Here is a 15415-nt window from a genome sequence, read left to right as displayed (position 1 = left end):
GAGAATTTTCGGGAAAGAGGTTTCTTGTTGTACATCTTCGCAACTGCGTTCTTGCAAATGTATGTTATGCCCAGTGCATGGTTTGTTAGCAACGGTTTGATTAACTTCTTGCAGATAATACTGAGTAGTGCTTCCATGTGGCCGCTATCCTTGTTCTCACAGGTCAGGACAGGCAAACCCGCGATTTTATTCACACTAGTTGTAGAGCAAGCATCTGTTCAGTGGCCTTTGAAGATGCGTTCGGTATTTGAGCATGGTATCGACGAACTTCTTGAGGCCCTGTAACACTCTTAGGAGCGCTGACGTCGGGTAAAAGATTCCACTCCTATTTTGGTACTTGGGCAGTCAAACTGTCTACAGTAGCAATTTTTTGGCTGGAAATGCAAGCTACAAACTGCAGAATAATTTAATGTTGTGTTTGGCTGCCAGTTTTTTCTTCGAATATCCTTGAGCCACCTTTCCTGGAGTTCTAAGTCGGCAGGAATTTAATGGAACGAAACGCCAGGCTTCTTGTTTGGCTGACTGGACGTGCAAAACGGAACTCAACAACAACGCAGTTTCACTCGCTGCTCCCTCCAGCAACTGCAGTCATCGACGCGTCACTAGTCAAACGGTAACGCTAAACACACCACACAAATGATATAAGAAACAGCGCACCAGAAGGCATACTTTTTGCTGCAACGGCAGTCACAAGAAAACTATGTGCTGCTTGCGTGCCGTCTGCTAGAGGGTAATCTGACAGCGCCGTCATACGGCGGACGCGCTCTACGGCGGGCAGAAAAACCTTTGACGCTTCAGGCATGTTCTTCAGAAGGCATTGCTTAAATGAATGACTATGTAAAACTAAAATGCAACATTTTAATTTTAAAATATAAAATTAAAACACAAAATTTGGCTGGTTTAGTTAGTTGTGCTTTTGTTAACAGTTTATGGCAAATTTTTTTTCTGCGTGCCTGTAAGATCAGATCAGCGTTGCTTGCTCGCCCTGCGAAGAGATTGGCGGAAGGCTACGTGTGCGATTTGGTTGTTGCAGTACTCAGCGGTGTATAATTTATTTTTACGATTAATACCATCACTACAATCATGATAGACATACCATTCGTAACGCCGTTCCTGGACAGCATTCCCACATACATGGTATGCACGCATGCTCCCCGCATATGCGACTGCTAGGTTCCCACTTGCGAAGCCGGCGGCTGGTTGTGATGTTACCGGTCACTGCTGTGTTGTTGATTGTGCACGCGTTTGTTTCGTCTCCCAGGATTTCGAGGGGCAGAAGGTGGCGGAGAAGATATTTCAAGTGGTTATAGTTGTATTTGCGGTAAGTCGCAGTTAGTGCATTTGTGGTTTTACTTTCGCGTGCGTAATATGCCGGACGCAGACGTGGCCGTTTTGATTTAGTTGCACAGCAGAAGCTGAACAAGTGGCTCAAGAAATCGGTGTTATTGTTATTTTGTTGTTCAGTTCGGCATTGCAATACAGTGCTGTTCAGCTTAGCGCTCGCGAGGTTTTCGGGTTACCCTGCGCGTTCGCGAGAACTAAAGTAAAAAAAAACACTATTCGGTCTTGTGAATGTAGTGCTGAACGTTAGCGTTTAGTGTGTTGCTGCTGTGACGGCCTCTGAAGTGCTTTCGTGATGCTCGGAGTATTCGTGCTAGAAAGTAAAGCAATCGTGCTGCTCAGGAAGATGTGACAAATGAGCTGCTTAAATATGCAAACGTTCTCTAAGCTGCACTATATTTCTAAGTATAGTGTGTCAACCAGGTAGATTATTTTTTGCACGATGAGGTTTAGTGCCGGACAGGATTCTTGATGTGTGCTGAGGAAATGTTTCAGCCATACTGGCACCATGTAAAGCAGCATTTAATTTTTTTTACAGGCAGCGGGGCTCGTTTGGGGGTACATCGTGCAACAGTTTTCCTACACTGTGATCAGCCTTGGAGTTGGATTCGTCATTTCATGCCTGGTAAGTAGTTTGGTCGTGTCCTGCTACTGGTGGGAACTGCCAGGTCTGTGGGTCTATGCCATGACGTCCTTGCTCACTAGTGTACCTTATGGCTCTGAATTCCCACTTCAGTGTGCTGCATTGCGAGAATGAAAGGAAAGTTCTTGAAGCATCAACCTGGCGATTTGGATTTCATAACATTTGTTTAAGAATGGAAGTTCAGATGTGCTGATGTTCCTGCAGTCTGGGTTTACCATGGGCAGCCTTTATTTGCCGGCACCCTGCAATAAAACTTGAATCTTGAATCGACAGTGCAGAGTGTGCAAGTTGTCTCCAATAGATGGAGCCTGCCTTCTCTCTTAATATCGTCATTAGTAATTAATTAATCAGTGGCAGTTTCAGTTGTACATTCAAGGCTACTTCCATTGCCTTTGTCACCTATAAAGGCCAAGCTCAGTGCTTGCCTTCTTTGGCAAAAATGCTTCATTGCAGCCCTTTTCTGTCTGAATCAGTCTCACAGAACTAAAAAGAAAGGACAAATAAGTGAAAGAGGCCTGGTTTTATTAGGCTAATTATTTCAAATGTCTGGCCTGCATTTCACAATGCCTAGGGAATATGAAGGGCCTGTCCTGTGCACTCCCTTACATGCCAGCAGCAAACTTTATTGTGTTGTTTGTCAGCCACAGGAGTACTGTAAAAGGACTGTGAGAAAGAAATGAGAATCTGTGCTGAGTGGTGCTGTTGTGCGGCCGTGTTTAATGGCAGACATGAGTGAGCAGCGTCATTTTTATCACGTTGCGACGTGCAAAGGAAATTGAAGTTTCAGGGTTTTTCAGTACCATACAGTGCTTGAAAAAAGTATGTGTGGCAAGGAAGTAATAATAACCTCATTATGCTGCACGTGTAGCTTACATTGTCGGCCTGGCGACTACATTGTGAGCGCAATAGCTTTCTTCAACACGAAAAAAGACACTTTACACTGCTAGCTTGGACACGGCTGAAAAGATGTCTGCTTGCTCTGCATGTAAATGATATCACGTTCGGGAGCAGTTTTAACTTGTTCATCCTTCGTTTTCCCCGGATTCTGTGCCCTAAAATTGTTCCTGGTCACTCTTGGATAGGCACATGATTTTGTGTGGTAGAGCCTTTCATGTGTTCCTTTGAGGGATTGGGTGTTAATGGCAGACCTCCAAAAGTACCTCTTCATGATGCTGATTGTGTCATTAGCGCTGCAAAAAAGCTTAGCGTTGTGGCTGTTATGCACAGTGTTCTAGCTCTTTGCTGCATTAGTTTTTACAAATTTTTGCATGGCATCTTTGGTAGTGCAAGCTGCCAAGAGTAGCCTCCATACAGTGTTAGGTGTGGGGCTTCTGTCCCGTAGCAGGCCCCCGGTGTTGGGGGATTGCGCTTCGATCCCACCGCTGCCACCAGTTGTTAAGTGCGGGCCCCGGGATCCGGATCGGGAGACTGCTGTTGTGGGGTGACGAAGAGATGAGAGGGTCTTCGAGGTGGAGAAGAGGCTGAAAGGGTTTATTTACATTTTTAAATAGTTCGAAAGAGTGAATCGGTTGCTGGCGATCACACGCCAGATCGCTGCTTAAATAGGGTCCCCTGTCCCCAGGTCCTTAGTTGGGGAATTTAGTTCATTAAAAATGCGTCCAATCACTGGGACGTCGATCACGTGTCCAGTCTTTAGGGTCCGCCTTCCAGGATGGCCCCAACAACACACTCTTGCCACTTCTGGCAAGTTATGGTCCGCGCTCTCCAGGCAGCAGTGATGAATAGCCCGAAGGGGGTCCCATGGCAGCGTCGAAGGTCAGTCACCTGCACTTCACAGCGGTAGCGTGGGAACTAAAGGTTGCCACTGCAGTTTGCAGAAAGTTCCACGTGTAAGGAAAAGCACAGTCTAAGACGAAGTTGTTTTCGAAGCATGAGGATTCCGCCGACGTTGGCTTAGTCAAACACGGCCGCATTTGCCACGGCTCATTTGCAGCCTCGCCGCTCGCCGGCTCCCCAGCCGTCCCCTCCGGGATAAAGATGTCCCGGGTGGGTCCGGTGTTTAGAACAAACGACAGGTTCACCAAAGCCATTCTCAGGCAGCGGACGGCTGTTTCACCCCGTAAACAGCAGGGGAGGGTGGGGGGGAAGGACCCTTGTAGACGCCACCACCTGCACTCGTGGCGCTGCAACCACGTCGACGGCCCTTTGAAGCCTCTGTCGATTGATGGTTCTCAGTGGCTTGAATATTCTTGGCATGTTGGCGTCTCCAAACGTAACAGCTCCTCCGCGGCCAGGACAATCTCGAACGGCCAGTGGACACAATCATTGGTCGAGGAGAGATGAGTTGTAGCGTGGGAGGCCCTTCTTCATCTTGTCTGCAAGCACAGAGTAGAGTCCTAAACCTCGGACAATGGAGGCATTAGTCGAAACCAGCCACTCAACATGGCGCCACTCCCCAGGCAGTGCACGAAATTCACCCGAGAGCCGCCAGGCTGTTATGCAATACTACTGCATTGTCAATATAAACGTAAGCACAAAATTTTGTAGCTGACAGCAATAATCTCGGCTACTAAGACCAGCTTCTATGTCTGCCAAATTTGCTGCCAAGGCCCGATTCGCCGTACACGGCTTGAAGAGGGTTGGAAAATGTGGAAGCAAAACTAGAATAAACAAACAAATTGCCGCCTCAATTGTGCCCGAATGTAGGGTCAAGAAAGCGTCCGCGTCTCATCTGATGTCGCCAAAGACAGACTTCCAAGTTGTACAATACGCGGTGGTGTGTCAAAGCGTACAAATTTGATTAGAAACTCTATTCCTTATCAATCAAAGCTTTGATTCCCTTATACAACCAGAATACCGATAGATTGCTAAAATTTGGCCCACGCTCAAATTAATCCACTGGCTTTTTTTTTCAAAGAAGCTTGACGCTCGAGTCTAATAATCAACTGTTCAAGTTGAACTCGTAAAGATGGGAATGCGCATCTCAATCCTTACTCCTTCCCGTACTGGTGAGAGACTTCTCTTAAACTCACAGTCATGCGCCTCGTCACCATCACCTGTACAGAAAGCCGCTACAGCTGTTCTCCACAGAATTCTGTAGCCTCACTTAATTCGCTTAATCTTTGAATACCAAAATCGGCTAGCCAACCTAGCGCCGCTAAACACAAGTACTCAAATGGGCACAAATACACATGCTTTCTTTGCCTTCGCCTGACATTAGCAACACTGCTGTTAAGCAGCGAAAAGCACTTGGTATCTCGACCAAGTCTTACATGTCTGAATGTACTAAATATATAAAAGCAAACCTGTGCGAAATTTTCAAACGCAAAAAAAAAACTTGCTAGCTCTCAGCGGTTCTACCTACGCAAAGAGCTCATCGTCTGTTCAGGAACTGTGTTCGCTGCACTCCTGTGAGTGCCTTTATCACTTGGTACCATCCCACATTGACAGGTCCTTTCTAACTCAATGGCACAATCACCTTTATTTAAGTTTTAAGAAAGCAGTAACACTTGATCGAATCCAAATTTTTAACCTAAAACAAAGTAGCATTTCCTTCCCCGATTTTACACGCACACAAATGAAAGAGGAATAATAAAAAAAAAACAGCTACTTCGAATGGCTACGCGGGTGAAACATGGTCCACCACCCCCGCGTCGAAAGGATTAGGCTCTCAGCCGCGCCCGCCGGGGTCGCGCTCTGACTGATTGTACTGCTGCCAACTCGTGACAAAGGGCAACTGAAAAAAGACATTCCTGATCGCTACTGTCATCTCCATGGCCCCTCGACTCGCTCAAAAGGCCCCGGTAGCCCACGCAGTGCCGATAACCGATTCCGGGCGCCGGACCGCGACCAGCGCGAGATGCTACTCTGTTCTCGCCCCAAGCAAGCCCGCCTACCCTTTCGGCCTGCGCGCTTCCTCGAATACAGTGCGGAAAGTGCAGGACACATCCTTCACTAGAGTGCGCGCTGAACATGCCTGCGTGCGCGGTCTCTGGTGCTCGACCCCTGCGCTCGCATGCGCCGGGTGTCCCGCGATCTAGCGCCTTCTGATCTTTTGGGCAGATTTCCTTTCTTCCTGACCGCCTTTCTGTCAGGTCGCGGTGGTCTGCGTCGTCCCGTAAGCCAATGCCCTCTGCAAAAACTCGCTCCCGTCCTGCTTGCAAGATGCGCTTTTCTCTTTCTGTTACTGCGGTCACCTTTAGAAGCCCCTGCGCGTGCCGCCTGACCAGTAACTTTAGCTGCAAGCTTACAAGGCCCAATGCGGGAAGGCTTTTCTTTCCCTTCTGCCGCACTTTTATCTCTGCTAACGTTAGCACCTGTCTGCGCCCCTGGATTTAGGGCTTGGCATCTCAACCGTTTTTTCTTGGTCCGTGCCCTCTTCCTTTTTTTACGCCTAGACACTTCTGTTTGTGTCTCCTGATCGCAACTAGCTTGATCGAGTTTTTCAGAGGCACCTCGGAGACCTTCCTCCAATTGCAAACTGGCCGCTTTGCCTTCGCAGGTCAGTGTCAGCTCCCCACTGCTGACAGACGTACCTTCCGCTGCCTCCGAGTTGGGCAGTTCGCTTTCCTGAAGGCAGTCCTCCACCGCCCGCTTATCGGCCTGAGCGCTTACCTTTGAAACGCCCTGCTCGTCTGCAATGGAGCTTTCGTCCTCTGTCTCAGCGTGGTTTTTGATACTGTGTTTCGACACACAGCTCCACAATATTCATGCAGGTTATGCGCTGTTTCACAATACTGTTTTACGTCGTCACGTCTGTCCAACTGGAACGATCCAGCCTGACTCGCTTTCTCTGGAGTCTTGCCTCTCGAGATCTCATCATCCAGTTTCTTTAGCTCATACATGAGATGTAACCTTCTGAGCTCCCGCTCCTTTTTCTCTGCCGCTAGCCTTTGTTCCTCTATGTTTCTCCGCTCATCTTCCTTTTTCTTTCGCTCTGCTTTGAGGAGTTCCCACATATCGCTAATTATTCTTTCCTCGGCGGTTTCCAAGAGCAATTTGCAAATGTCCGTCTTATTGATCTTAACCCCTACATCTACACCCAACTCTTAACACAATGACAGCAAATCTGACCTTAGCAACTTCATTAGGTCCATGTTTGCTGCTCTGAGCCTTGACTTTGCTGAAGAACTGTTGACGTGAGCTACACGCACTCAGACTCACTGGTCAACTTCCCTCGATTCCCAGCAGTTCAAAGTATTAACCCAAACAAGTGAAGCCTGGCGAATCTCAAGCAAAGTTCAAGCACTCACCCACGGAAGCAACACCACGCCGCATGGTCGATCCAACCGCTGCCAACCAGTTGTTAGGTGTGAGGCTTCTGTCCCGATAGCAGACCACCGGTGTTGGGGGATTGCGCTTCGATCCCACCGCTGCCACCAGTTGTTAGATGTGGGGTTCCAACCCCATAGCAGGCCACCGGTGTTGGGGAATTGCGCTTCGATCCCACCGCTGCCACCAGTTGTTAGAGGTGAGGCTCCAACCCCGTAGCAGGCCACCGGTGTTGGGGGATTACGCGTCGATCCCACCGCTGCCACCCAGTTGTTAAGTGCGGGCCCCTGGTTCGCCTGTGCCGTCTCTCGCCAAGGTCGGTGTCCCCGGGTTCCGGATCGGGAGACTGCTGTTGTTGGGTGACGAAGAGATGAGAGGGTCTTTGAGGTGGAGAAGAGACTGAAAAGGTTTATTTACATTTTTAAATAGTTCGAAAGAGTGAATCGGGAGCTGGCGATCACACGCCAGATCACTGCTTAAATAGGGTCCCCTGTCCTCAGGTCCTTAGTTGGGGAATTTAGTTCATTAAAAATGCGTCCAATCACTGTGACGTCGATCACATGTCCAGTCTTTAGGGTCCGCCTTCCAGGACGGCCCCAACAACACACTCTTGCCACTTCTGGCAAGTTATGGTCCGCGCTCTCCAGGCAGCAGTGATGAATAGCCCGAAGGGGGTCCCATGTCAGCGTTGAAGGTCAGTCACCTGCACTTCACAGCGGTAGCGTGGGAACTAAAGGTTGCCACTGCAGTTTGCAGAAGGTTCCACGTGTAAGGAAAAGCACAGTCTAAGACGAAGTTGTTTTCGAAGCTTGAGGATTCCGGTGACGTTGGCTTAGTCAAACACGGCCGCATTTGCCACGGCTCATTTGCAACCCCGCCGCTCGCCGGCTCCCCAGCCGTCCCCTCCGGGATAAAGATGTCCCGGGTGGGTCCGGTGTTTAGAACAAACGACAGGTTCACCAAAGCCGTTCTCAGGCAGCGGTCGGCCGTTTCACCCCGTAAACAGCAGGAGGGGGGGGGGGGGGGGGGGGGTCGTAGACGCCACCACCTGCACTCGTGGCGCTGCAACCACGTCGACGGCCCTTTGAAGCCTCTGTCGGTTGATGCTTCTCAGTGGCTTGAATAATCTTGGCATATTGGCGTCTCCAAACGTAACAACAGCCAGGAATTTTTCATAACATACAGGACCATTGCATCTTCTGGTATGCTACAGGATGCAGTGTAGATTTATATTTTTGTGGCTTCTTCCGAAAGCTTTGAGCACTTATTCCTTATAACCCCCTATTTGGTGATTGGTATGACTACTTCATGTCAAGCAGCTCTGCAGCCATTAATTGGTGTTCAGCTACCTTAGCTGGAATATGCTCCTGTCAAACACTAAGCATTTTTCACATAATCCCAGTGGTCTAAAAACTATCACCTGGTCAGTGTTACTTAATTTATCAGTACGAAGTCTGAATGGCCATTGGAAAACTTTGTGTAAGCTGGTTTGCTTTCTGCCATCAAAGGTAGCTATTCAGCAGTGCTGCTTCACAGTACAGCCTTTCTAGCTCTTTAGTGCAGTGTGGTTTCATTAACATTTGGCCTCACCACTCGATGCATGCACGTGGCTTTTCCTTTCTCTTTTTACAACCACAACCTTTGAATCCTCAAAATATGTGCCATTTATTCACTCATCTGTGGGACGCATCTTCAGTCTCGACGGCTTGCTCAGCGATCGTCTTCACTCTCTTCAGTGGGCATCTAGTAAGGGCAGGAGATATATCTCTGAGCATAGGCATTTAAGGGCAGCCTTGTGTATTGAAAATCTTGAACCTTAATGCACTCTGTTGATCAGCAACATAAAAGCTTTCACATGCCGTCAAGGCGGAGTTGCGTTTCAGTGCTGAACATCTTATGGGAGCATTCTCATTGAAAGCTTTGCAGCAAGCACAGGAAGAAAGGAATTTTGAGGGCTGCACTATTTAACGAATTAAACTTCATTTTTTATTGAGGGCCTAGCATTGGGAAAGAACTGCTCTCTACAATCAAAGTAAAAGCACAGTGGTATTTGTTTCTTCTGCATTATATGTGTGGAGAGCTATCTTTGGCAGGGGAGTAATGACTGTCAGGATTGGATTATCTTGCTTCTATTTCTATCAGATGTGACTTCACAGGATCATGAAAGGTTTTTCTTGAAGCTATCTGTGTCACTTTTTTATTATGTTCCATTTCATAGTGTTTGCAATAGTTAGTATCATACTAGAAAAGATACGAGGTCATTTTTTATCCCGTGAATCACTTATGAATTTACTGGAAGCCGTGTGATGAGGCTTTCCTGGAAGGTAACTTTGCAGGATCCTCAAAAATATTACTAATGAAAACATGCTTTGAATACATTTATTGTACTGTTAAAGATGCTGTTATGCTAGAACCTCGTAGTGGCTTGTACTACTATCAGTGCTGTGGCATGTTGCAAGTTGCGCGTCCGCGCCATAAGTGTCGCCACGGTCGGAACGATTGCAGCGATCCTGGTATCTGGCAGCAAACGCGGCTGGAGTCAATGACACAACGCGTCTGCGCCGCCAGTGCCGCCGCGGGCAACGCTGCAGCGCAGTGGCAGCAGACGACAGCGACCGGCGCAAGCATAGCGAGCAAAGTTTTGAGCAATTTATGTTTTTACCGCCAACTCCCAGGCACCGCCACCGTCGCATTTCAAAATCGTCCCCATTGGCTCTACGGGAATGTCACACCCTTGCTACTATTTTGTTAAAGGCACTGCAAGTCTACACGCCCAAATTGCCTCTCAGTGCTGTCAAGTATTTAGATTTCTTCAGTAACAAGGTTGTGTTGGGAGAAAAAATTAACGTTATAGTTCAGTTGTCATGGCAGCTCACCTGAGTCTGTCTCCATAATGAGCAATGGTGATTTTGTAGTTAGCAAGTTCATTGGCTGTGTCTCATGAATTAACTTGCAAGAGCTGACAAGCACTTGGAAATCAGAAGGCTTAAAGGGCAGCTGAAGCGGTTTTGGAATTAGATGAGTTTAAAAGGGTTGAATGTGTGAAACATGCTGGAAAAGCCTGCGAAATCGTTTTGAGCTAGCATTTGATATGGTGGCATTATCAATGAATAAAGCAGCATTAACAATCAGGCTTTTCTGCAGTGCACAGGGACGGGTAGAGGCCCCGCTAATGACGTCATGTATGACGGCGCTACATTTCCAGCGAAGAAACAGTTGTTTCATGGAGGAAAACCAATGCCATCGAAGGTGAAGCTCACGAAGCATTGTTTGACAGCGTCGGACGATGCACAGTAGCATGAAGGCGAAGACAGCGGACATCTAAAATTTCGGCGACAGTTATGTCACTACGAGTTTCCCCGCATTCTCCAATGTACTGAAGAGAAACCTGAACATTGTCGTGGTTTTAATCGATGATTTCATCACTATTTTAAATGCTAATGTACCTAGAAGCTTCCTAGTTCGAATTCTTCAGTAACCTCAAATTCTCAAAAAACCATTTCAGCTTCCCTTTAAGCAAAACTCTTTGTGGCTTGAAGCAGATCTTTGAGAGTTGTGTAGTGCTGAGTGTAAAAGGCATCAAAAGTGCAGAAAATAAGAAGGCCACACCAGTATCATGGCATGCAGCCAGCCCCTAGTCGCAACGTGCAGATTCATCATGTTTCACGTTATGTTGAAAATTCATCTGCATTTCTTGTAGTGCAATATACAGATTGGTTGTTTGATGACATGCTTACATGACAGAAATGAAAATACCTGTTTGACACTTGCATGGTTAAATTGCGTGCATTTTATTTTGAAATTACTTTCTGAACCTTAGTTAGGCAGCTCAGATGTGAAACTTTGACAGCACTCTTGTCTTTGCAAATTGATACACCGGATCAGGTATAGGTTTAGTGTAAGGTGTTCTTTTCTTTTCATCACTGGCATAGAACCGAAAGTTGGGCTATCTTGTCTTGTGTGATACCTCATGAAACATGCTTTCTTTTATTCAAGAGTGAGGTATTGTCCTCTTGCAGCTCACACTACCTCCCTGGCCATTGTATCGCAAGCACCCACTTCCATGGCAGAAAGTTCGAGATGAAGCCGGCTCCTCATCCAGCAAATCCAGCAAGAAAAAGAAATAGGCCTCTTGCAGGGACATTTGTGCTGTTTTTTTTTGTAAAGGGTGTTCTCTAATACTAATGGAGGAGGGTACAAATTGCTTATTTCTTGTAATAAAGTCTACGAAAACTGTCCTTTCTTAAATCATGGGTAAGTGGCCAGTCCTTGTTTCTTAGTTTAAGAATCCTCGAACTCAACAATCATGTATGGCCTAAAACTCTGGTTTGAACATGGTTGTAAAGCTGTGAGATGACAGAAAGCCACTGAATTCCATCTCACTTTTGTTGGATTTCCAAACAGACAAATGTGTCGGCAGAGTGCTTTCACAACGGATCAGAATATGCATGTCCAGTTGACATTTTTTCAGTTTAAAGAAGAAAATACAGAATACTTTGGACATCAAAAAAAAAACAGGGAAACTATAGTTTTGTTGAAAAATTTGCCCTGCCCTTTAAAAAAATCATGGAAAGTTGTTGCTCACACTGACACTATACATCCGAACAGTTATATCTTAAGCGGCAGTTACTTCTTAGTAGGAAGAAAACATGGCACATTCTTATAATGTTCAAAATATGGAGTCAAACTTTGTGCCGACATATTTGCAAGGCTGAAATTTCACAGTGAAATTGGACCATCCACTAGTAATGCCTGCACCAGTTTTTGTTTTGCTTGCAAATGCACTTCATATATAGGAACCTCTTCGGTTACAAGTATAGGCATGATTATTTCCATCATTTTAAAATTGTTTGAAAAGAAAATGCCACCTTTGAATTTCTTCTAATGCTCCACAAATTTGCACATAAAGGTATAAAAAAGTATGTTTTAATGTTTTTATTCTTAAATTTGGGCATACTACCAAAATGTTGGCTGGCTATACGATTATTGGGGTAGGTGGCAAGATCCTGCTCCTAATGCGAGATGAACAAGTGGCCACTTAGGTGTTTGATTTTTTTTTTTCTAGCATTACAATGACTTTACCATGTTTAGAAATATCTAAATGCTGTTTCCTTTGAAGTATAGCTACACCAAGTGTAAAACCTATGGGACAAAGACTGGACATGCGGTCCTTTACATTGCTGCCTTTCAATAGAATTTTCTTGGAGGGAATCTGTCCTATAGGCATGTCCATCTGTAGAACATCTGACCAGAGTAATCCTTCTTCTAGACAGGACGCGGATGTGAAAGTTAACTGAACTGTTTAACCAAGAGACGGCGTAGTGGAAGGCTCCGGATTAATTTAGACTGCCTGGGGTTCTAAATGTGCACCGACATCGCACAATGGACAGATCCTTCCGCCGCAGCCAGTATTGAACCCTCGGGCTCGACAGCAGAGCGCCTTACAGCCGCCGCAGCGGGCCAGCGAGTATGGGCACTTGAGAAAAAAAAATGGTTTTGAGGAAAGGAAAAGGTGCAGGAACTATTGGTTCTTGGTGGACATCTCAATCGCGCTGTGAGAGAAGGGGAAAGATGCCGTAGAGGAGGGCTCTCGAATAATTTCGACCACCTGAGGATCTTTAGCGTGCACTGACATCGCACATGCGTCTCGCTTCCGTCAAAACGCGGGCAGGTATCTGTCTCGTATATCTTTGGACACCTGAACCGCGCCGTAAGGGAAGGGATAAAGGAGGGAGTGAAAGAAGAAGGAAGAAAGAGGCGCCGTAGTGGAGGGCTCCGGAATAATTTCGACCACCTGGGAATCTTTAACGTGCACTGACATCGCACAGCACACGGGCGCCTTAGCGTTTTTCCGCCAGGGCATGTGCTGAGAAGATGCACGAACTTTCGTCGTCGCCATTGGCATCGAGAACGTGCAGAGGAAGGCGGGCTCAGCCGTGCACGTGGATACACTGCAAGAGAGTAAACGGTCGTTTGTACACTCTACACACGACTGGCCTTAAAAGGGAGTAAGCTGTTCTCTAGCGAACTCCATAATAGGAGCAGACTATGTTGCCCAAGCCCGGGTGTAGATTTCCATCACAAAAATTACGAAGTACTTATATATACAGTGGGCAGCAGAAACGGATTCTATTTCCAAAGCATGCGAAGTTCTTGCAGTTACTTAGATTTTAACAGATGTCACAATATCCTCTAATTTCTCACCTCCACACCTGTTGCATGTGCCGCGTTTAAGCCACAATTGACCATGCCCTTGGCTCTTCGAACTACTGCGGGTTTGTCGTCCATCGCCCATCGAACACCATCACGGTAAACTTGTCATCCTTGATGGACGCCCAGAAACTTTGCGCAGTTACGCGGATCCCCCTGGATGACAGCAAGCATGTCCCGGTGCAAATATATTTTGCATCTGGTCCTGACACACTCCGCTGCATGGTTTATCATGTCGACAGCACGAGCCCTCCCGAGGAGGTGCGCGCAAATATTCGCTGCTCAACTCATGTTGTACTGCAAGCACGGCCTATGGGTCGCCGGGGCTCATACCTGCTCATCCTGCAAGGCCCGTTGACTCTCCCGAAGTACCTTACCTACTACGGTGCGATCGTCAAACCACAGCCCTTCCGACCTCGTCGTATTTTTTGCTATCACTGCCACAAAGAAGGACATATGCAAAATACCTGCCCTAATCCAGCAGCTGTGGCCGACATGAATGAACCAACAGCTCATTGTGCCCTGTGCAAATCGCCGGACCATGACATTCGCTCCCCCGCTTGTCCAAAGAAGAAGCAAGCGAAGAAGTTTCACAAGTCGCTTGCAAAACTGGATGTTCCTACAAGTAATCGCTTTGCAGCTTTCGCATGTGACGACGACTTCCCTGAACTTCCTTTATCTGAGCCTGCTGCTCACCATACGTCTCCTCGCCAGCGTACATATGCACAAGCGGCTCACCTTCCCGGATCAAATGGTACGCCAAAACGTCCAGTGCATCCATCACATGTGGATACCAGAGATTAAGACACAGCTTTAGACAATGCAATCGCGGAGGCTCGCCGCCGACTAGACGATCTCACCCAGCGCCGGGAACAGCGTCGTTCTCAATCCTCTCGAAGAATTCTCATAACTCGGCAGAAATCATCAGAGGAATCACCTAGGGTAAGCACTGGCCCACAGTCAGGTGCCGACCACCTGTTAGCCGTGACTACCCCGACAGTGGATGAGATATTAGCGCTGATGAAGCAGGTGACATCCCTCATCGTGGAAGCTCTTCGGCCTCGTCATGGATAGCGCATCATCATCGGTGGTGGTGCAGTGGAACTGTCGAGGATTCGCTAATAAGGCCTCTGAAGTGAACATCCGCCTTCGCGACGGAAAGCTGAGGGCATGGGCGTTCCTACTGCAAGAGCATAATGCAATCCCACGCCTTTCAGGTTTCTGCGCATACCATTCACCGTCTATCCCTGATCGCCGTTGCACCGCCTCCTCCCTCAGCCCAGGTAAATCTGCAATTTATATTCACAGTTCAGTTCCGCACACACCACTCGACCTTTCACGCTGGTGCGACACACGTCAAGAGGTTGTCGCCCTTCTCGTAAAACCGGCACGCACACCCCTTATTCTGGTTTCTTTTTATTGTCGTCCTGGCTCCGCATCTCCCAATCTGGGATGGGTTCGTTTTCTACGTTCTACCAACCCGGGTATCCCTATTCTAGTTGGTGGTGACTTCAACGGCGCACACACTGCGTGGGGTTACCCATCGGATTCCTCAAGGGGTTCACACATCCAAGGGAGCTTTTCGGATCATTCCTTTCAACTTTTAAACCACCCGAATACTTCTACCCGCCCACGAGGTGGCCCGTATTCACCTGATTTGACTTGGTGGTTAGGCCCCGGTAACCCTCGTTGGGCTGTTGATTCTGATACTTGGGGTAGCGATCACAGCCCTATTTTTATCTCCCTCACGCCTACGCGTCTACGGAAAATACGCCGCACTGTACGAATAACATCATGGGACTCTGTACGCGCAGACAATCATTTATCTACATTCAACCCCTCTTCAGCACTGTCTACTCTATCTGCTGTTCTCGCTACTCACACTATTACCACTACTGTAAATGAAGACGACCCAAACCCGGACATACATCTCTTGAATCTGTGGGCTCTTCGTCGCCAGGCGGATCTTTACGCTAATCGTCACCCCGA

The 15415-nt window shown here is 47.4% G+C and overlaps 1 protein-coding gene across 1 annotated transcript; it reads left to right on the top strand.

Annotated features, from left to right (window-relative positions):
* The first annotated feature begins 979 nt into the window (after window positions 1-979).
* Spase12 (Signal peptidase complex subunit Spase12) lies at window positions 980-11454 on the top strand. The gene is made up of 4 exons (XM_077654556.1): window positions 980-1137; window positions 1262-1321; window positions 1880-1966; window positions 11236-11454. Exons 1-4 carry the CDS (start codon window positions 1084-1086, stop codon window positions 11341-11343), a joined length of 309 nt encoding a protein of 102 aa, XP_077510682.1. The 5' UTR covers window positions 980-1083; the 3' UTR covers window positions 11344-11454.
* The last annotated feature ends 3961 nt before the right edge of the window (window positions 11455-15415 follow it).

Source organism: Amblyomma americanum, chromosome 2 (assembly GCF_052857255.1).
Source record: "Amblyomma americanum isolate KBUSLIRL-KWMA chromosome 2, ASM5285725v1, whole genome shotgun sequence".
Classification (NCBI taxonomy): domain Eukaryota; kingdom Metazoa; phylum Arthropoda; class Arachnida; order Ixodida; family Ixodidae; genus Amblyomma; species Amblyomma americanum.
The sequence above is the reverse complement of the archived record's forward strand: the minus strand, read 5'-3'. Positions and strand labels throughout refer to the sequence as shown.